This window comes from Bos taurus, chromosome 2 (genome assembly GCF_002263795.3).
Source record: "Bos taurus isolate L1 Dominette 01449 registration number 42190680 breed Hereford chromosome 2, ARS-UCD2.0, whole genome shotgun sequence".
NCBI classification, from domain to species: domain Eukaryota; kingdom Metazoa; phylum Chordata; class Mammalia; order Artiodactyla; family Bovidae; genus Bos; species Bos taurus.
In genome coordinates this window covers 133,382,709-133,402,436 of record NC_037329.1, presented here as the reverse complement: position 1 = coordinate 133,402,436, position 19,728 = coordinate 133,382,709, and the positions used below count along the sequence as shown (strand labels likewise).

General features: G+C 51.9%; 1 protein-coding gene and 1 pseudogene across 1 annotated transcript; one reads left to right on the top strand and one right to left on the bottom strand.

Moving 5' to 3' along the window:
• On the bottom strand, window positions 1–3,964 carry AKR7L (aldo-keto reductase family 7-like; annotated as a pseudogene).
• A 1,564-nt stretch (window positions 3,965–5,528) lies between these two features.
• LOC788425 (aflatoxin B1 aldehyde reductase member 3) lies at window positions 5,529–17,240 on the top strand (the record flags this gene model as incomplete). The annotated part of the gene is made up of 6 exons (XM_024983207.2): window positions 5,529–5,829; window positions 9,266–9,453; window positions 9,620–9,724; window positions 10,576–10,672; window positions 10,891–10,990; window positions 14,463–17,240. Coding segments are annotated over 6 exons (1,131 nt in total), but the record flags the coding sequence as incomplete, so codon positions are not given.
• Between the last annotated feature and the right edge of the window lie 2,488 nt (window positions 17,241–19,728).

Genomic DNA, 19,728 nt, shown 5'->3' with positions numbered 1-19,728 from the left:
TTTGGACATTGATGACAATTTTATTGCCAAGAATTTACAAAACTTAGGCTCAGTGCCCCACGTGACAGGGCCAGCAGCAAGCTTCAGGGTTCCCCAGTCCCGATGCGAGGTGTCTCCTGCTGCGGTGGGCAGGGGGGAGGCTCTTCGAGGGAGGAGACACAGTCTTGCAGAACCGGGAGAAGGGCCAGAGCTCCACACACTCCCAATCCAGGTCGCCAGTCACTCTGGGAAACTTTAGGGGTGCTGGTTGGGTTCTCAGTAAAGCTGGGCTTGAGGGGTCAAGGTCTGAGCAAGAGGGGAGGCTCTCGAACCCAAAAAAGCAGCCCCAGGGACGCCCCACTTTCAGACTATGGGGACCCTCCGACCCCGCCCGTCCTGACGCCCCAGCTCACCGATTCCTGTAGACCTCTGCCCAGCTGTTCCCGAAGAAGCGGCCCAAGGGCTGTTTCCCGTCCTTGCCCTCATACTGGTACCTGCCGGTCAGCAGGCCTCCTGCGGGAAGGCTGCAGTCAGACCCCCAGGCACTGCCCCCAGAGCCCGCCTGGACCGGAAGTGGGGGTGATGGCGGGGGAACCAGGACGGGCGGAGGTCCTGGCAAAGCCCTCCCCTTCCCAGGTCTGGGGCCAGGCTTCTCCCGGGTCAGGAAGGGGCAGAAACGGGGTCAGGAAGGCCCTCCCGCCCAGGGGAGCCTGTGCCCGCACAGCCCGTACCAGCCAGAGGGTTGTAGGCGTAGAACCGCAGTCCGAAGTGCCGGAGGCAGGGCAGGAGCTCCGTCTCCACCTGCCGGGTGGTGGCGTTGTACATGCCCTGCAGGCAGAAGGGCCAGCTGAGCGGGGGCCTGGCCGGGGAGCCCCAGCCTGCTCTCAAAGTCTTCGGTCAAGACCCCCAGGACTCCACATGGTTTCCAAAGTCACTACTGGTGGACGGGGAGATGGTGCTGGGCCCCAGGAAGGGACGGCGGCCTGGCTCTGCCATCCCACACACATCTGCAGGCACCAACCGTGGGCTGGACCCTGAGCTCTCAAACACACGTGGATCCGGTGAGCTCTCTGCTTCAAGAGATGTCAGAGTTGAGTTGAAAAGACGAAGGCAGAGGATGCGCTCTGTGACCTTGACCAATTTATCTAACTTCTTTGAGCCCCACTTCAGTAATCTTGTCTGGAAAATTCCTTGGACAGAGAAGCCTGGCAAGCTGTAGTCCATGGGGTCACAAAGAGTGGTACACAACCGAGCACGCGCGCGCACACACACACACACACACACGCGGGTGGACACACAGACGGAGCCTCAATCCGCTCAAGGGTAAATCAAGAATGACAATGGTACTCTCTAGTTGGGAATCTCAGAGGACTGATCGGAACTTTGACACACTTACTCACTGAAAGTGAAGGTGTTAGCGGCTCAGTCGTGTCCAACTCTTTGTGACCCCATGGACTGTAGCCAACGGAACCCGGGTCTCCTGTATTGGCAGGCGGACTCTTTACCACTGAACCATCTGCAGAGTGTTTGAGGGCTGCTCATTTGGAATCTTCATTCCTCCAGCACAGTCCCCACCCCTTCCTGATGTTAACTTCAGACCTGAGCTTTAAGAAGTTTGGCCCAGCTAGTTCTAGCCTGAAGGAGGGAAAAGGAGGAGGAGTTGCAGAAGAAAAAGCAATTAGAAAAAGACCAACCTAAATGCGCAACAGATGACTGGATAAAGAAGATGTGGTACACATAAACAGTGCAGTATTACTCAGCCAGCAGAAAGAGTGAACTAATGCTACGCACAGCAACGTGCATGGACCGATTTTCACACTAAATGAAGTAAGTCAGACGGAGAAAGACGAATACCGTGTGTGTGTGTTAGTCGCTCAGTCGTGTCTGACTCTGCGACCCCGTGCACTGCAGCCTGCCAGGCTCCTCTGTCCATGGGATTCTCCAGGCAAGAATACTGGAATGGGTTGCCATTCCCTTCTCCAGACAAATACGATACTGCTTATATATGGAATCTAAAAATATGATTCAATTGAACTTATTTACAAACTAGAAACAGATTCAGAGACAGAAAACAACCTTATTGTTACCAAAGGGGGAAGGGGGGCATAAATCAGGAGTTTGGGATTAACATATAGACTAATATATATATACACACACACACACACACACACACACATATAAAACAGATAACCAACAAGCACCTACTGTATAGCACAGGAAACTATATTCAATATCTTGTAATAACCTATAATGCAAAATAATCTGAAATGTGAAACAAAATCACTTTGGTTATACCTGAAACTAACACAACATTGTAAATCAACTATACTTCAAAAAATTAAAATTGAAAAAGATAATAAGACCAGAGTTGCCTCGACGAGGCAGCCAAGTGACCCAGAAAGAGTGAGGCCCTGAGACGCATGCATGTTCTCGTCTTGTTCCAGATCTACCCTGCCGTGAATCATTTCCCCCTGCGACACCCCAGAGTGAAAGACGGCACAGGGTGCCCACGACGATACTATTAACAGTAACAGCTGATGTGGCCGAGCCCGCACTGTGTGCCTGCCAGCACAGGCTACACGCACTGAGATGGCATCAGACATTAAACCTCCCGCCCTCACACATTAAACCTCCGCCTGGCCACAGCTGCCTGCTCCAACACCCTCAGCGCTGCTAAATGTCACTGCCTTTGCCCACTCACTGCCCACGCCCACAGCCAGGAATGCCCTTTCTCCTCTCACTCCGGGAAAATGGTCAGTTCAAGGTCTGACGTTCCCTTTTCTGAGCATTCTTCTTTGGCCCGTCCCAAGAAGCGGTCCCTCCTCTAGGCTTCCCAGCTGTCTCTAGATGCTGAGCTCCCTGAGTGCGTGAGTGTCAGTTCCCCTTCTGTGGCCTTGGACAGAGGCTGGCACAGAGCAGGCAGTTAGACAGGGTACCTCCCCCACTTCCCCATCCCAGCTACTGCTGGTAGCTCCAGGGCTCCCAGGCGCACCCACCCTGGTGAAGTGGGAGGCACCAGGACTGAACCACGTGCCCGGGCCTCCAGGGAGGAGTCCAGGGCTCAGAGCAATGAGGAAACTGGTCCCTGCGGGTTCCAAAGACCGATCTGCAACAGTGCCAGGAGTGCCAGGGCGATAAGGGCGGGACTCCTGCAGATCCGGACCACACCGGGCACCTGAGGGGAAGGGGGCAGGGGCTGCCCAGCGCCAGATCCGTTTTCAGGGCCCCCTGAGAGGGGCTAGCCAAGTCGTTCCAGGCTAGGTAAGGGTTGCTGAAAGGAGGGAAAAGGAGAGGAAAAGGGTCAAGACTTTTGTACTGTCCAGCTGTCCAGGGCTAATGTGCAAGGGCGCTGGGAAGCCCGGGTTTCACAGAGCTGCGAGGTGGCCAGAGGACTTGGCGTCCCGGGAAGGGGACAAAGCTGTCGGTCCTGAGCTTTTATAAACTTAAAACTAGACGCACTGCGTGTGTGCGTGCTCAGTCACTTCAGCCGTGTCTGACTCTCTGTGGCCCTACGTACTGTAACCCACCAGGTTCCTCTGTCCATGGGATTCTCCAAGCAAGAATGCTGAAGTGTGTTGCCATGCCCTTCTCCAGAGGATCGAACCCACATCTCTTACATCTCCTACATCGGCAGGCAGGTTCTTTACCGCTGAGCCACCAGGGAAGCCAAGACTTACTATATGACTCAGCAAAAACTATACCCCAGTAATCTTCATGAACCTACCTACAAAAACCTTTGACCAATACAGTTGACTAACATTAACTCTATTGACTGATTGGCCAGTTTAAGGCCAACTACATGCCTGGATGAAATTCAGTGTGTCATGATGTATTATTCTTGTTATATATCACTGCATTCAATTGGTCAAAGGTTTTTGAAGGTAGGTTCACAAAGATTACTAGGGTGTAGTTTTTGCTGACGGAGAAGGCAGTGGCACCCCACTCCAGTACTCTTGCCTGGAAAATCCCATGGGTGGAGGAGCCTGGTGGGCTGCAGTCCATGGGGTCGCTAAGAGTCGGACACGACTGAGCGACTTAGCAGCAGCAGCAGCAGCAGTTTTTGCTGAGTCATACAGTAAGTGTATTTTAACTTTATAAAAACTCAGCTGTTAAAAAAGTTAAACATGAAAAAAGGTTAAAGATTATATTTATCCTTGTGTTTACCATTTCCAGCACTCTCCATTTTGTGTGTGTGTAAATCCAGCTTTTCTTCCGTCTAAAGTATTTCTCCCAATATTTGCTATAGTGAAGAAGTGAAGTGAAAGTCGCTCAGTTGTGTCCGACTCTTTGCCACTCCATATACTATACAGTCCATGGGATTCTCCAGGTCAGAATACTGGAGTAGGTAGCTGTTCCCTTCTCCCGGGGATCTTCCCAACCCCAAGGATCGAACCCAGGTCTCCCACATTGCAGGCAAATTCTTTACCAGCTGAGCTGCCACCAGGGAAGCCCGGAGTGAAAGCTGGCTACTATAAATTCTCCCTAACCTTTGTCTGAACAAAGTCTTTGCTTTCATTTTTGAAAGGTGTTTTCGTTTGAGTTCTTGCAATACTTGAACACCAGCTTGAGCCTTTAGCAAGTCCCAACAAGAAAACCACAGAGCCAGCCTCTGGGGCCTGCAAGATGGCGGGACAGCCCCAAGGCACCACCCCTAGGCTAAGACCACATTTTAGGATCTTCAGTTCAGTTGCTCAGTCGTGTCCGACTCTTTGCAACCTCACGGACTGCAGCATGCCAGGCCTCCTTGTCCATCACCAACTCCCGGAGTTTACTCAAACTCATGTCCATTAAGTCGGTGATGCCATCCAACCATCTCATCCTCTGTCATCCCCTTCTCCTCCCGTCTTCAATCTTTCCCAGCATCAGGGTCTTTTCAAATGAGTCAGTTCTTCGAATCAGGTGGCCAAAGAATTGGAGTTTCAGCTTCAGCATCAGTCCTTCCAATGAATATTCAGGACTGATTTCCATTAGGATTGACTGGTTTTATCTCCTTGCAGTACAAGGGACTCTCAAGAGTCTTCTCCAACACCATAGGTTAAAAGCATCAATTCTTCAGTGCTCAGCTTTTTTTTATCGTCCAACTGTCACATCCATACATGACTCATGGGAAAACCATAGCCTTGACTAGACTGACCTTTGTTGGCAAAGTAATGTCTCTGCTTTCTAATATGCTGTCTAGGTTGGTCATAGCTTTTCTTCCAAGGAGCAAGCTTCTTTTAATTTCATGGCTGCAGTCACCATCTACAGTGATTTTGGAGCCCCCCAAAATAAAGTCTGTCACATTATTTAGGATCTTCAACCCTTAGGAAACGCCCCTGCCTAGGGATCCCGGGTAGGGGGCGCTTGTGTGTGGGGCGGGGCCAACACGCTCACGTCGCCCCGCCCCCGAGCGCTCCGCCCCCTGCCCGGTGGGCGGGGCCCACGCCCACCCCTCCTAAAGTGCCCGTCCTCACCGCGTTGCCCGCGGTAGGGCGCTTTGTAGGGGTCGGGGCTACACGCGTCATTTAGCTCCGCCCCCTGTCGAGTGGGCGTGGCCCACCTCTCCTTAAAGCGCCCGCCCTGACCTCGTTGTTTTCAGGTGCGTTCGGCTTCGGGGCGGCTGCGTTGCCCATCCCCTCGCCATGGCCCAGCCACAGTCGTACCCACGGGGTGTCCCGACCCGGCCTGCCACTGTCTTGGGCGCCATGGAAATGGGGCGCCGCATGGACGTGCCCAGTAGCGCTGCGGCCGTGCGCGCCTTCCTGGAGCGCGGCCACACCGAGATCGACACGGCCTTCGTGTACGCCGACGGCCAGTCCGAGAGCATCCTGGGCGGCCTGGGGCTCGGGCTGGGCGGCAGCGGCTGCAAAGGTAACGCCTGGCCCCCCGGACCTCAGCACCGTGACCGCCCCCAAGCCATGCACTGGCCGCGGCTGGAATCGACCGCCTTGTCCACCTTGCTGGGACGCCCACCTCCCCTGGCCTCCCCGCAGCTCTGTGAAACCCCCGCTTCCCAGCGCCCTTGCACTTCAGCCCGGACAGCCAGACACTTGGTCTTGACTTTTCCTCTCATTTTCCCTCCCTCTCAGTAACGTCCCGACAGTGGCAGAGCCTGGAATGACTTGACTAGCCCCTCTCAGGGGGCCCTGAAAACGGAATCTGGCGCTTGGCAGCCCCCCTTCCCCCTTTCCCCTCCCCCGCAGGTGCCCCTTACGGTCCGATCTGCGATCTGCAGGAGTCCTGCCCTTATTGCCCTGGCACTCCCTGGCACCGTTGCAGATCAGTCTTTGGAACCAGCGGGGACCGGCTTCCTCATTGCTCTGAGCCCTTAGCTCCTCCCTGGAGCCCTGGCTGCGCGGTTCTGTCTGCAGTGTCTCCCACTTCACCAGGGCTTCGCTGGTGCCCCAGATGGTAAAGAATTTGCCCGCAATACAGAGACCTGGGTTCTATCCCTGGGTCGGGAAGATTCCCTGGAGAAGGGCATGGCAACCCACTCCAGTGTTCTTACCTGGAGAGTCCCTGTGGACAGAGAAGCCTGGCAGGCTACAGTTCATGGGGTGGCAAAGAGTGGGACAGGAGTGAGTGCCTAACACTTTAACTTTTCCACTTCACTCCTGGGAGCAACAGGAGCTATCAGCATTAGCTGGGATACGGGTGTGGGGGAGGAACCCTGTCTAACTGCCACATCTGTGCCAGCCTCTGTCTGAAGCCATAGAAGAGGAATCGACAGTCACCCAATCCAGGGAGCTCAGAGTCTAGAGAGAGCTGGGGAGCCCAGAAGAGGGACCCCTTCCCAGAAAGGGCCAAAGAAGAATGCTCAGAAAAGGGAACATCAGACCTTGAACTGACACTTTTCCAGAAGAGGAGAAAGGGCTTTCCTGGCAGTGGGTGTGAGCAGTGAATGTGCAAAGGCAATGAGGTTTGGCAGTGCTGAGGGTACTGGAGCAGGCAGTGGAGCCAAGCGGAGGTTATTGTATGGGCCCAGGGGAAGGTCCCCCACCAGTCTGATGCCATCTGAAGTGCTTAGTATGTGCCAGGCAGGCACATACTGAGGGCTCAGCAGCACTGGCTGATCCTGTTGGTGGTCGTGTGGTTGTAGTAACAGTAGATGCCGTTAGCAGCCTGTGCCGCCTTTCACTCGGGCGTGTCTCAGGGAGAAATGATTCACGGCAGGGTAGATCTGGAACAAGACGAGAACATGCATGGGTCTCAGAGCCGCACTCTTTCTAGGTCACTTGGCTGCCTCGCATGACAATTCTGGTCTTATTATTTTTTTTAATTTTAATTGAAGTGTAGTTGATTTACAATGTTGAGTTAACTTCAGGTGTACAGCAAAGGGATATTTCAGATTCTTTTCCATCATAGATTATTATAAGATATTGAGTGTAGTTCCTTTGCTTTACAGTAGGTCCTTGTTGGCTATCTATTTTTATAAATATTGCTTGCTCCATCATTAAATTGTGTCCAGCTCTTTGCAACCCCATGGACTATAGCCTCCAGGCTCCTTCCTCTACCCCTGGGATCTTCCTGGCGAGAATACTGGAGTGGGTTACCATTTCCTTTTCCAGGGGATCTTCCTGATCCAGGGATCAAACCTGTGTCCCCTACATTGGCCGGTGGATTCTTTACCACTAAGCCACCTGGGAATCCCCATTTTCTATATATTATTGTATATGTTAATCCCAAACTCCTAATTTATCACCCCCTTCCCTCTTTGGTAACCATAAGTTTGTTTTCTGTCCGTGAGTCTATTTCTGCTTTGTAAATATATTCATTTATATAATTTTTTTTAGATTTCACATGTAAGCGGTATCATATTTGTCTTTCTCTAACTTACTTTACTTAGTATGACAATTTCTAGGTCCTTCCATGTTATTGTAAACGGCATCATTTCACTCTTTTCTGATGGCTGAGGAATATCCCATTGTATATACATACCACATTTGTTTATCCATTAATCTGTCATAGGCATTTACATTGGTCTTATTTCTGATTACTTTTCTTCTGCAGCACCTCCTCTTCCCTCCTTTAGGCTGGAACCAGCTGGGCTAGAGTTCTTAAATCTCAGATTTGAAGTTAATGTCAAGAAGGGGTGTGGGCCAAAGAGGAGGAGGTGGTGGAATGGAAAATTCCAAATGAGTAGGCCTTCAGCCCTCCAGCCTGATCTCTCCCATCTCAAGGGGTCTGGCCTGCTGAGGTGACTTTCTAAGAGTAAACAGCGCAGAAAGGGCTTTCTTCTCAGCCGTTAGCTTGCTCATCTGATGAGGAGAAAGGTATTTAACTCCTTCCTGAGTCACACAGGTAGCACGACACTGGCCTTTTCTCAGTTGGATGCTTCTCTGACAGAAATATAATCCTTCCCTGGGCCCCCAGTTGAGGCCTCTTGCTTCTCTTTCCTGAATTCCTGCCACAGTCTCCTTGCCATTTTCCCTGTTTCCAGACCTGTGCCCGAGGCTATTTGTGTTTCATTCGGAGTCATCGTTCAAAACTGCAAAGCTGACCCCTTAGCTTGCTGGCTGGAAGTGTTCAGAGTTGCCCTGTGGTCCCCTAAGGGGTGCCCTCAGGGCGCTTTGCATGTCTCTGGTCTGTGGCCCCTTCTCTTGTCTCATGTACCCCCAGACCTGGTATTTTAGGTCCGTGGGATCTCAGGCATGACTCCTCAAAGCCATGTTCTTGTCCCAGGGTAGCCTTTGACTCCTCTTGGAGATGCAAAGCCTTGGAAAGCCTTCCCTGAATTCTCAGGGCTCCTCTCCCCTGCCCCTGCGTGTCCTGACCTCACTTACTCTGTGGTGCCCCCTTAGACTGTGGGTCCTTGAGGGCAGGGATCCAGGGTTTGCATTCATCTTCCAACCCGAAGTGCCAGGCATGGCACACCTAGCTGTCTGGTAAGTAGTCACTGTAGTGATAATGTTAGCAACTCATGATGAGCAAGTGTGTCAAAGTTGTGATCAATCCTCAGGGCCTCCCAACCAAACAGTACCATTAACACTCTCAATTTACAGTTGAGAAAATTGAGACTCTGTGTGTGTTTGTGTGGTGTGTGCATACACACGCATGTGCGTGCTCAGTCATGTCCAGCTCTTTGTGATCCCAGGGACTGTAGCCTGCCAGGCTTCTCTGTCCCTGAGATTTTCCGGGCAAGAATACTGGCGTGGGGCTCAGAGAGGTTGAATAATTTGGTCAAGGTCATAGAGCTGGTATTGGCAGAGCTGAGGTATGAACCCAGGCCTGCCTCTTAACCATTAACCCTAGATCCTCTCCAATGATTGGTAAGTTGACCTGAACTTCTATTTTTCTCATCCCAAAGTAAAAATTGCTACCAAGGCCAATCCATTGGAAGAAAACTCCCTGAAGCCCGACAGCCTCCGGTCCCAGCTGGAGACGTCCCTCCAGCGGCTGCGGTGCCCCTGCGTGGACCTGTTTTACCTGCACCTGCCGGACCACGGCACCCCCGTGGAGGAGACGCTGCGCGCCTGCCACCAGCTGCACCAGGAGGTGAGGGCGGCCCCGACTCCCCACCCTGGCCTGTCGGTGCCCAGAGAACAGAGGCTCTGGGGCTGCCCCAGAGCAGAGCAGGGGACGGACCCCACGCCCAGGGTCCCAATCCCCGGGACTGGCGTTCTGGGCTGCGGGGGAGTCTGACCATGGCCTCTCCCCGCAGGGCAAGTTCGTGGAGCTCGGCCTGTCCAACTATGCCGCCTGGGAGGTGGCCGAGATCTGTACCCTGTGCAGGAGCAACGGCTGGATCCTGCCCACCGTGTACCAGGTGAGGCCCGGTCTGCAGAGGCCCGTCTCCAGGGCACCTGCGACCCCAGGTCCTCTTGCGCCCCCTGCCCTCTCCAGAGCAGCCACTCCCCTGCTCCCAGCCTGTAGACGACCCCCGGGGGCCATCAGGCTGACCACAGGCGCCCGCCCTCAGGCCCTGGCCCCGCTTCCTGCCTGCTTCTGGCTCTGCGGTCAGCCCGAACTCGCCTCCCCCTTCCCCCTGGCAGGAGTGCCCGGGTGTCACTTAGATACCTCTTCCTCTGGAGGCCTTTCCCGACAGCCCAGTGGGTCCTCCAGTCTCCAGACCCCACCTTTATGCATTGAGCGAGCATTTCTGAGAATCCGCCGTGATCACAGAAGCCGCCTCTATGTGATCATCTGTCCTGTCTTTTTTGTTTGTTTGTTTGTTTGGCTGCCTCGGATCTTAGCTGCCTCATACGGATCTTGCATTGTGTCCCACGGACTCTCTAGTTGCGGCTCTCGGGCTTAGTTGCCCGACCAGGGATCAGACTCGGGTCCCGTGCATTGCAAGGTGGATTCTTAACCACTGAACCATCAGGAGAGTCCACTCCGCTTTGTTTTTAACTCGACTCTGACATCTCTTGAAGCAGAGAGCTCACCAGATCCACGTGTGTTTGAGAGTTCAGGGTCCAGCCCACGGTTGGTGCCTGCAGATGTGTGTGGGATGGCAGAGCCAGGCCGCCGTCCCTTCCTGGGGCCCAGCACCATCTCCCCGTCCACCAGCAGTGATTTTGGAAACCATGTGGAGTCCTGGGGGTCTTGACCGAAGACTTTGAGAGCAGGCTGGGGCTCCCCGGCCGGGCCCCGCTCAGCTGGCCCTTCTGCCCGCAGGGCATGTACAACGCCACCACCCGGCAGGTGGAGACGGAGCTCCTGCCCTGCCTCCGGCACTTCGGACTGCGGTTCTACGCCTACAACCCTCTGGCTGGTACGGGCTGTGCGGGCACAGGCTCCCCTGGGCGGGAGGGCCTTCCTGACCCCGTTTCTGCCCCTTCCTGACCCGGGAGAAGCCTGGCCCCAGACCTGGGAAGGGGAGGGCTTTGCCAGGACCTCCGCCCGTCCTGGTTCCTCCGCCATCACCCCCACTTCCGGTCCAGGCGGGCTCTGGGGGCAGTGCCTGGAGGTCTGACTGCAGCCTTCCCGCAGGAGGCCTGCTGACCGGCCGGTACCAGTATGAGGACAAGGACGGGAAACAGCCCTTGGGCCGCTTCTTCGGGAACAGCTGGGCAGAGGTCTACAGGAATCGGTGAGCTGGGGGCGTCAGGACGGGCGGGGCCGGAGGGTCCCCATAGTCTGAAAATGGGGAGTCCCTGGGGCTGCTTTCCTTTCAAGGCCTTCCCTTGCTGCCTGGACCTAGCTCTCTTGATTCCTGGAGGAATTAGGAAACCCTCTGTAAGGCTTCGTTTTGTTTTCTTGGGACCTCCGTGAGGAATGCCGACCCCTGGGCCTTATGGCCAACCTTCCAAATCGTAACTCATGCCTAAGAAGTGCTGATCACCTGCCAAGGGGGAAAGACAGGGCTCCGGGTGGAGGAACAGGAGGCCTGGGGCCGGGCTGTGCCCCTGTCCTGGCTTCCTGTTACTCCAGGTAAAGTAAGGGCAGGTTTGAATTCTTAAGAGTAGAGACATCCTTGAAGTCTCTGGTGAGGGAGCCAGCGTCCTGGGTGGTTCTGTTGCCCAAAAAAGCAGGAGACCCCCTGCTTGAGGGGACCCTGGCCCCTCCGTGCTACAGGGGCTCCCTGGGTGGACTCTTAGGCAGTGGCCCCCTGGAAGGAGCACCACTTCAAGGGCATCGCCCTGGTGGAGAAGGCCCTTCAGGCTGCGTATGGCACCAGCGCCCCCAGCATGACCTCAGCCGCCCTCCGGTGGATGTACCACCACTCCCAGCTCCAGGTAACCTGTCCCCCCGCACCTGGACGCCCTGCCCCTGCTCTCTTTGAGGAGCCAGCATGATTTCTAAGTCGTTTTTCCCTCTGAAATCTCTCTCTGGTCCAGTTCTCAGGCAGCCTTCCTGTTGTTCTGGGTAGCTGCCGAAGAACCAGGCCCTGTCGCGAGGGCTTTACAAGCATGGATTGAACGATTGCTTAGGCCTGATGAAGTGGGATATTCCAGTTTTACCAATGAGCAAACAGCTGTGAACGGGAGAGACAGTTATAGTCACGGACTTGATCTACATCCCGCTGGTCTTGTTCCTCTGGAGTAGTGGGGGTTCCCTGTCTTTGGTGTCCCCTGTCTTCCTGGCTAACGCTTTTCTCCAGCTGCAGCTGTACACAGTTGCATAGTCTCCGGCATGTATACAGCAGGTTTTCAGTAAATGGGAGTTAGGAGCTTTGTGTAATTTCTCATTCCCATAAGCATGGTGAAAACTGAGATCGGAGACTCTGGGCTTACAAAGCTAAACCAGGTTCGCACAGCTGCTGAGTGGCAGAACCGGGCTCTGAACTGAGGTCTGAACGAGGACGAACATCGTGGCAGCAGAGGAAAGAAGAGAGGATTCGGGTCACATAGTTACGAATGTTGAAGGCACCAAAAGTGCTTTGTACAACTATTGATCGCTTATGGTGAACGATGTCGGCTTCCTGATCTCCAAAGAAGACTTAGCTTAGGGACCAGGGACCAGGCTTGATCACTCACAGCCTTTGTGTAGCAGAAGTTTATTACAGTGAGAAAGGACAAAGAAAGCTTCTGAGACAGACATCAGAAAGGGTTAGAGAGTGCCCCATTCGCTAGTTTTATCGAGGCCTTATGTACTTTACCAGACCCACTCCCACAACATACATTAACAACAGAAAGGTCTTAGCAGACCCACTCCCACTTCACATAAACAGGATTAGTCAGAAGGTTCTTCTCAAAAGGAGAAACATGTCCTCCAGCAAGATACCTTGTTGTTATACAATCCTTCCCTGGTGGCTCAGACGGTAAAGCATCTGCCTACAATGCGGAAGACTGGGGTTCGATCCCTGGGTCGGGAAGATCCTCTGGAGAAGGATATGGCAACCCACTCCAGTAGTCTTGGCTGGAAAAATCCTATGGATGGAGGAGGGTGGTAGGTTATAGTCCATGGGGTGGCAAAGAGTCGGACACGACTGAGCGATTTCACTTCACTTCACTTCACTTCAGTCGCTCAGTCGTATCCGACTCTTTGCGACCTCACGGACTGCAGCACGCCAGGCCTCCCTGTCCATCGCCAGCTCCCGGACTTTACCCAAACTCATGTCCATTGAGTCGGTGATGCCATCCAACCATCTCATCCTCTGTCGTCCCCTTCTCCTTCTGCCTTCAATCTTTCCCAGCATCAGGGTCTTTTCAAATGAGTCACTTCTTCGCATCAGGTAGCCAATTATTGGAGCTTCAGCTTCAGCAGCACTCCTTCCAACGAACACTCAGGACTGATCTCCTTTAGGATGGACTGATTGGATCTCCTTGCAGTCCAAGGGACTCTCAAGAGTCTTCTCTAACACCACAGTTCAAAAGCATCAATTCTTCAGCGCTCAGCTTTCTTTATAGTCCAACTCTCACATCCACACATGACTACTGGAAAAACCATAGCCTTGACTAGACGGACCTTTGTTGGCAAAGTAATGTCTCTGCTTTTTAATATGCTATCTAGGTTGGTCATAACTTTCCTTCCAAGGAGCAAGCATCATTTAATTTCATAGCTACAGTCACCATCTGCAGTGATTTTGGAGCCCAAAAGAATAAAGTCTGACACTGTTTCCCCATCTATTTCCCATGAAGTGATGGGACCGGATGCCATGATCTTCGTTTTCTGAATGTTGAGCTTTAAGCCAACTTTTTCACTGTCCTCTTTCACTTTCATCAAGAGGCTCTTTAGTTCCTCTTCACTTTCTGCCATAAGGGTGGTGTCATCTGCGTATCTGAGGTTATTGATATTTCTCCCGGCAATCTTGATTCCAGCTTGTGTTTCTTCCAGCCCAGCGTTTCTCATGATGTACTCTGCATATAAGTTAAATAAGCAGGGTGACCATATACAGCCTTGACATACTCCTTTCCTATTTGGAACCAGTCTGTTGTTCCATGTCCAGTTCTAACTGTTGCTTCCTGACCTGCATATAGGTTTCTCAAGAGGCAGGTCAGGTGGTCTGGTATTCCCATCTCTTTAAGAATTTTCCACAGTTGATTGTGATCCACACAGTCAAAGGCTTTGGCATAGTCAATAAAGCAGAAATAGATGTTTTTTGGAATTCTCTTGCTTTTCGATGACCCAGCAGATGTTGGCAGTTTGATCTCTGGTTCCTCTGCCTTTTCTAAAACCAGCTTGCACATCCGGAATTTCATGGTTCACGTATCGCTGAAGCCTGGCTTGGAGCGTTTTGAGCATTACTTCACTAGCGTGTGAGACGAGTGCAGTTGTGCGGGAGTCTGAGCGTTCTTTGCCTTAGTACAGAGCTTCCGATGAGTTGTTCTGTTGTGTAATCACTAGCTCTGGGCTTAAAGAAACTAAGGTCTAATGTGACTAAGACTAAGGAATGTGAAAAAAAGTTTGTCCTTTTCTCCTACTGAGAGCCCCAGACCCCTTTCTCCTCGCTGGGGACCCTGGACTTCTTATCACTCTACCTGAGAATGAACCTTCTCACTGTGTAGGGTGTAAAGAGTATGCCCAAGCCCAGGCCTTGGCAGGGGCTGGGCTGGGCGGGGGTGTGTGACGGGGTCTCTGCGGGGCATCAGTGTGTGACGTCTGGCCGTCTCCCCTTGCAGGGCGCCCACGGGGACGCGGTCATCCTGGGCATGTCCAGCCTGGAGCAGCTGGAAGAGAACTTGGCGGCCACTGAGGAAGGGCCCCTGGAGCCGGCTGTCGTGCAGGCCTTTGACCAGGCCTGGCGCCTGGTCGCCCACGATTGTCCCAACTACTTCCGCTAGGCTCCTACCCGGATCAGGCGCCGAAGGTTTCTGTTCTGTCGCCTCTTCTGCTCTCTCCCTGGCCGGTCTCTGCCTTAAGCTGACTTCGCGTGGTCTTTCTCCATCGTCTGGATCCACGGTTATTTTTCCAGCCGCTGCCTCACCTTGGGCTGAGGCCCCTTGGGCATTTCCCGTCTGAATAAAGCCAACACTAGACGTGCCTGTAGCCCAGTCATGAGCGGACCCCGCAGGCTTCTCTCCTCAGCTGCTGGGACTTGTCCCCTCCCTGCCTGGGCCTTCCTGCCTGAGGGGTGGACCTGCGAGCTGGAGCCACCACGGGGCAGAGGCGGCGGGGTGCGGGGGTGGCTGCAGGCGGCCCTCACGTGCCCACGTGTCAGAGGGAAAGAGGGCTGTCCACCCTGACATGGATTTTCTCTCTGAATTATCTCACTGAATACTCAGAAAGGGAATAATTTGGACAAAAACCTTCCAAAAAGGATAAAAACCCCCAAGATGCTGTGGGGCATTTTAACACAGTCGTTTCATCGGTGGCTTTAAAAAAAAGGAGAAACGTGGGACTTTCTGGAGGTCCAGTGGTTGAGACTCTGCGCAGGGGGTGCAGGTTCGATTCCTGCTTGGGAAGTGAAGACCCCACACACTGCGGGGCCCACCCCTCTAAAAACAGAAGCAGTGCCTTTACTACTAGCTGAAGCCTCCTGTCGTCTGCTCATCCACAGATTCTCAGCTCTGCTGCTGCACCTCCCTCTGTTAGCACGGGCCTGGGCAGCCAGGACCCCAGTTTCCCTCAGCAAATCCCTGCTCCAAGCAGGAGGCACCCAAGGCTGGAGAAGAAATGAAATCCGAGGTCTGGTTGTTTCTGTTAGAACATCACGCCCTGGGCGAGGGATGTGAGCCAAGCAGCAGGAGCAGGCAGCACCGGAACCCGTCGCTCAAGTGACGACAGGGGCTCAACTTGGAAATGCAGCCAAAGCCACCAATCAGAGGCTCCTTAGTCCAAAGAAAGGCCCTGCTTGCCATCTAGAAGGAGACACTGCAGATACAGTTTGATTATTTGGAACTTTCATTTGTAATAAAATGAATGCTTCCCCAAATGGGGTAGTCACCCTGCTTGTGTGATCAGCCACCGTTGCCCAGCAAGCCACCCCAAAACTGAGTTGCTTAAGATGACAAAATCTGAAATTGACCTAAGAAGATTCAATTCAATTTCTATCAAAACCCTGCTAGATTTTTTCTTACAGACACTGACAAAATTATTTTTAAATTCACATTTGAAATTCAAGGGATACAGAATTGCCAAAACAAGCAAGGGCAAAGTCCTCCAGTCCCTGATATCAAAGCTTACTACGAAGCTACAGAAATGAAAACCAGCATGGGACTGGCCTAAGGACAGACACATAGACTGATGGAGCACACTTGAGAGTCCAGAAATACATCCATAATAGTTTGAAAGCAGAAATCATCCAAACAGTCCAACAGCTGATGAACGCATACATTAAAAGTGGCACGTCCGTACCAGGGAATGTCACTCAGCCAGTGAAGTGATGAAATGCCTGTAATATGGGTGAACCTGTTCCGCTGTAAGCTTTACTTACATTTTAAGTTCAAAAGTTTTGTCAGCAAATCAGTTGTTGCACATAAGCAATTTTGATTTTTTATAATTATTTGTCTTAATTTCAATATACAGTTAATGAAATAGAAACAGTAAAGAAAGTAACTCTACGCATATCACCAAATTGGGCTGACCAACATCCCGACTTGACCGCTGCTGCAAAGTCCCCTGTTAACAGCAATATGGAGTCTCAGCTGGGACAGGGTCCCAGGCAGCGAGTCCATCCTACAGGCGAGACTTCAGATCGCGGTTTCGGGGCCCCGCTTATAATTCCAGGGCGCAAACCGACACGCAAAGCGCAGCTCCGGTTTTCCTTTTACAAGCTGTTTGTCTCCTTTGTGAGCCGTGGGACTTCTTAGACCCGGGGGCGTGGCCAGGCCTTCAGGGGCTTAAGAGATTCCAAGACCTCCTCCCCTTCTTCCCTAAAGCGCTGCCTGACTTGCTGTGCTTGCAGGCGGGCACAGAATCCTGCAGTGTCCATGCAGGTCAGAAGCAAGTCAGAGGCCTGGTCTCCTGCTTCTGGAGCCTGAATAAGACTACCTCCCTTTAATTTCCCTAACAGAACCCTGAAGGTGATACCCAAAGTGAAAGATGACAGTTCCAAAAGGTCCCATATTATATGATCTGATTTTTGTGGCATGTCTAGAATGGGGAAATCTACTAGAGACAAAAACTAGACTTGTGGTTCCCTGGGGCTGCGAGATGGGTTGGAGATGAGCTGCTAATGAATACAGGTTTCCTTTGGGGGTGATGAAAATGGAGGAACTGGAGATTAACTGTTAATGAGTACAGGTTTCTTTTGCTGTTCAGTTGCTAAGTCGTGTCTGACTCTGCGACCCCGTGGACTGCAGCACGCCGGGCTTCCCTGTCTTTCACTATCTCCCAGAGTTTACTCAAACTAATGTGCCTTGAGTAGGTGATGTTTCTTCTGGGGGTGATGAAAATGCTTTAAATTTGATTGTGATGGTTGTACAACGCTGAATACACTAAAAACAAAACAAAAGCACTATGCTTTGTGACGTGTTCTTTTTTAAAGAACTGTAATTGTTTTTGGCTGTGCTGGGCCTTCGTTGCTGCACAGGGTTTTCTCTGGTTGCAGGTGGTGGGGGCTGTTCTTCGCCGAGGCGCTTGGGCCTCCCTGCAGTGACTTCTCTCGATGCAGGGTACGGCTCTAGGCCACACAGGCTTCAGCAGTGGGCTCCCTAGTTGCCGCCCATGGGCTCGGCTGCTCCTCGGCATATGGACTCTTTCTGGACCAGGAACTGAACCTGTGTTCCAGTGGTTCGGAGTCTGAGAGCTCTAGGGTGAGTAGGGGTGGGCACTTCTGCCTCATATGGGGTCAGGAGGCCTGCTGCTGATGATCAGCGGGGCTTTTGGCAACAGTTACAAACGGGCTCAGTCAGCTTCAGACGTGACCTTGGTTCTGGCCTCCGTATCTGTGGCCTTGGGGCAAGGCCTCACAGCTGGGGCCTTGGGGCAGGACTCCACAGAATTGTTTGTGTGAGGTGCAGCTGTGTGTGTGTGATGTGTTTGTGTGATGTGATGGTTAGAAGCATTCATGATACCTAGGGATTGCCTCCGTAACTTCAGCAGAAAGCATTAAGGGGGACAGCAGATATTGCAAAGCCTTCGAAGTCCAGGAATTGTAGTAGCACCACTTACAGGGGAGAAAATGTACGCTTACGGTACTTTTGGTAACTTATAGTTACCAAAGGGGAAAGGCAGGGGGGGATAAACTAGGAGTCTGGGATTAATACATACACGCTGCCACGTATGGAACAGATCATTGGAAAGGACCTACAGTATACAGGGAGCTGCACTTTGTGTTTTGTAATAACCTATAAGAGAAAAGAATCTGAAAAAGAACAGATGTAGGAGTTGAATAAAGCATTTCCCAACTCCTATAAAACAAATTCTTAGCTCCTGGTCCCCAGACATGAAGGATAAACACTCACACTGTCATGGCCTGAGAAGAGCACAGTGTAACCGGAAATTCTGGTAAATCTCTGTATAAGGTTATCAGATAAACATCTAAATGTGAAAAGAGGCTCCTAAAGTGAAAAAAAAAAAAGATGTGAAAGTGATCTCAGTTCAGTTCAGTCGCTCAGTCGTGTCCGACTTTGCGACCCCATGAATCGCAGCACGCCAGGCCTCCCTGTCCATCACCATCTCCAGAGTTCACCCAAACTCATGTCCATCGAGTCAGTGATACCATCCAGCCATCTCATCCTCTGTCATCCCCTTCTCCTCCTGCCCCCAATCCCTCCCAGCATCAGAGTCTTTTCCAATGAGTCAACTCTTCGCATGAGGTGGCCAAAGTACTGGAGTTTCAGCTTTAGCATCATTCCTTCCAAAGAAATCCCAGGGCTGATCTCCTTCAGAATGGACTGGTTGCATCTCCTTGCAGTCCAAGGGACTCTCAAGAGTCTTCTCCAACACCACAGTTCAAAAGCATCAATTCTTCAGCGCTCAGCTTTCTTTATAGTCCAACTCTCACATCCATACATGATCACTGGAAAAACCATAGCCTTGGCTAGACAGACCTTTGTTGGCAAAGTAATGTCTCTGCTTTTGAATATGCTAACTAGGTTGGTCATAACTTTCCTTCCAAGGAGCAAGCGTCTTTTAAGTTCATGGCTGCAGTCACCATCTGCAGTGATTTTGGAGCCCAAAAGAATAAAGTCTGACACTGTTTGCACTGTTTCCCCATCTATTTCCCATGAAGTGATGGGACCGGATGCCATGATCTTCATTTTCTGAATGTTGAGCTTTAAGGCAACTTTTTCACTCTCCTCTTTCACTTTCATCAAGAGGCTTTTTAGTTCCTCTTCACTTTCTGCCATAAGGGTGGTGTCATCTGCGTATCTGAGGTTACTGATATTTCTCTGGGCAATCTTTATTCCAGCTTGTTCTTCTTCCAGCCCAGCATTTCTCATGATGTACTCTGCATATAAGTTAAATAAGCAGGGTGACAATATACAGCCTTGACATACTCCTTTTCCTATTTGGAACCAGTCTGTTGTTCCATGTCCAGTTCTAACTGTTGCTTCCTGACCTGCATATAGGTTTCTCAAGAGGCAGGTCAGGTAGTCTGGTATTCCCATCTCTTTCAGAATTTTCCACAGTTTATTGTGATCCACACAGTCAAAGGCTTTGGCATAGTCAATAAAGCAGAAATAGATGTGTTTCTGGAACTCTTTTGCTTTTTCGATGATCCAGCAGATGTTGGCAATTTTATCTCTGCTTCCTCTGCCTTTTCTAAAACCAGCTTGAACATCAGGAAGTTCACGGTTCACATACTGCTGAAGCCTGGCTTGGAGCATTTTGAGCATTACCTTACTACATGTGAGATGAGTGCAATTGTGCGGTAGTTTGAGCATTCTTTGGCATTGCCTTTCTTTGGAATTGGAATGAAAACTGACCTTTTCCAGTCCTGTGGCCACTGCTGAGTTTTCCAAATTTGCTGGCATATTGAGTGCAGCACTTTCACAGCAT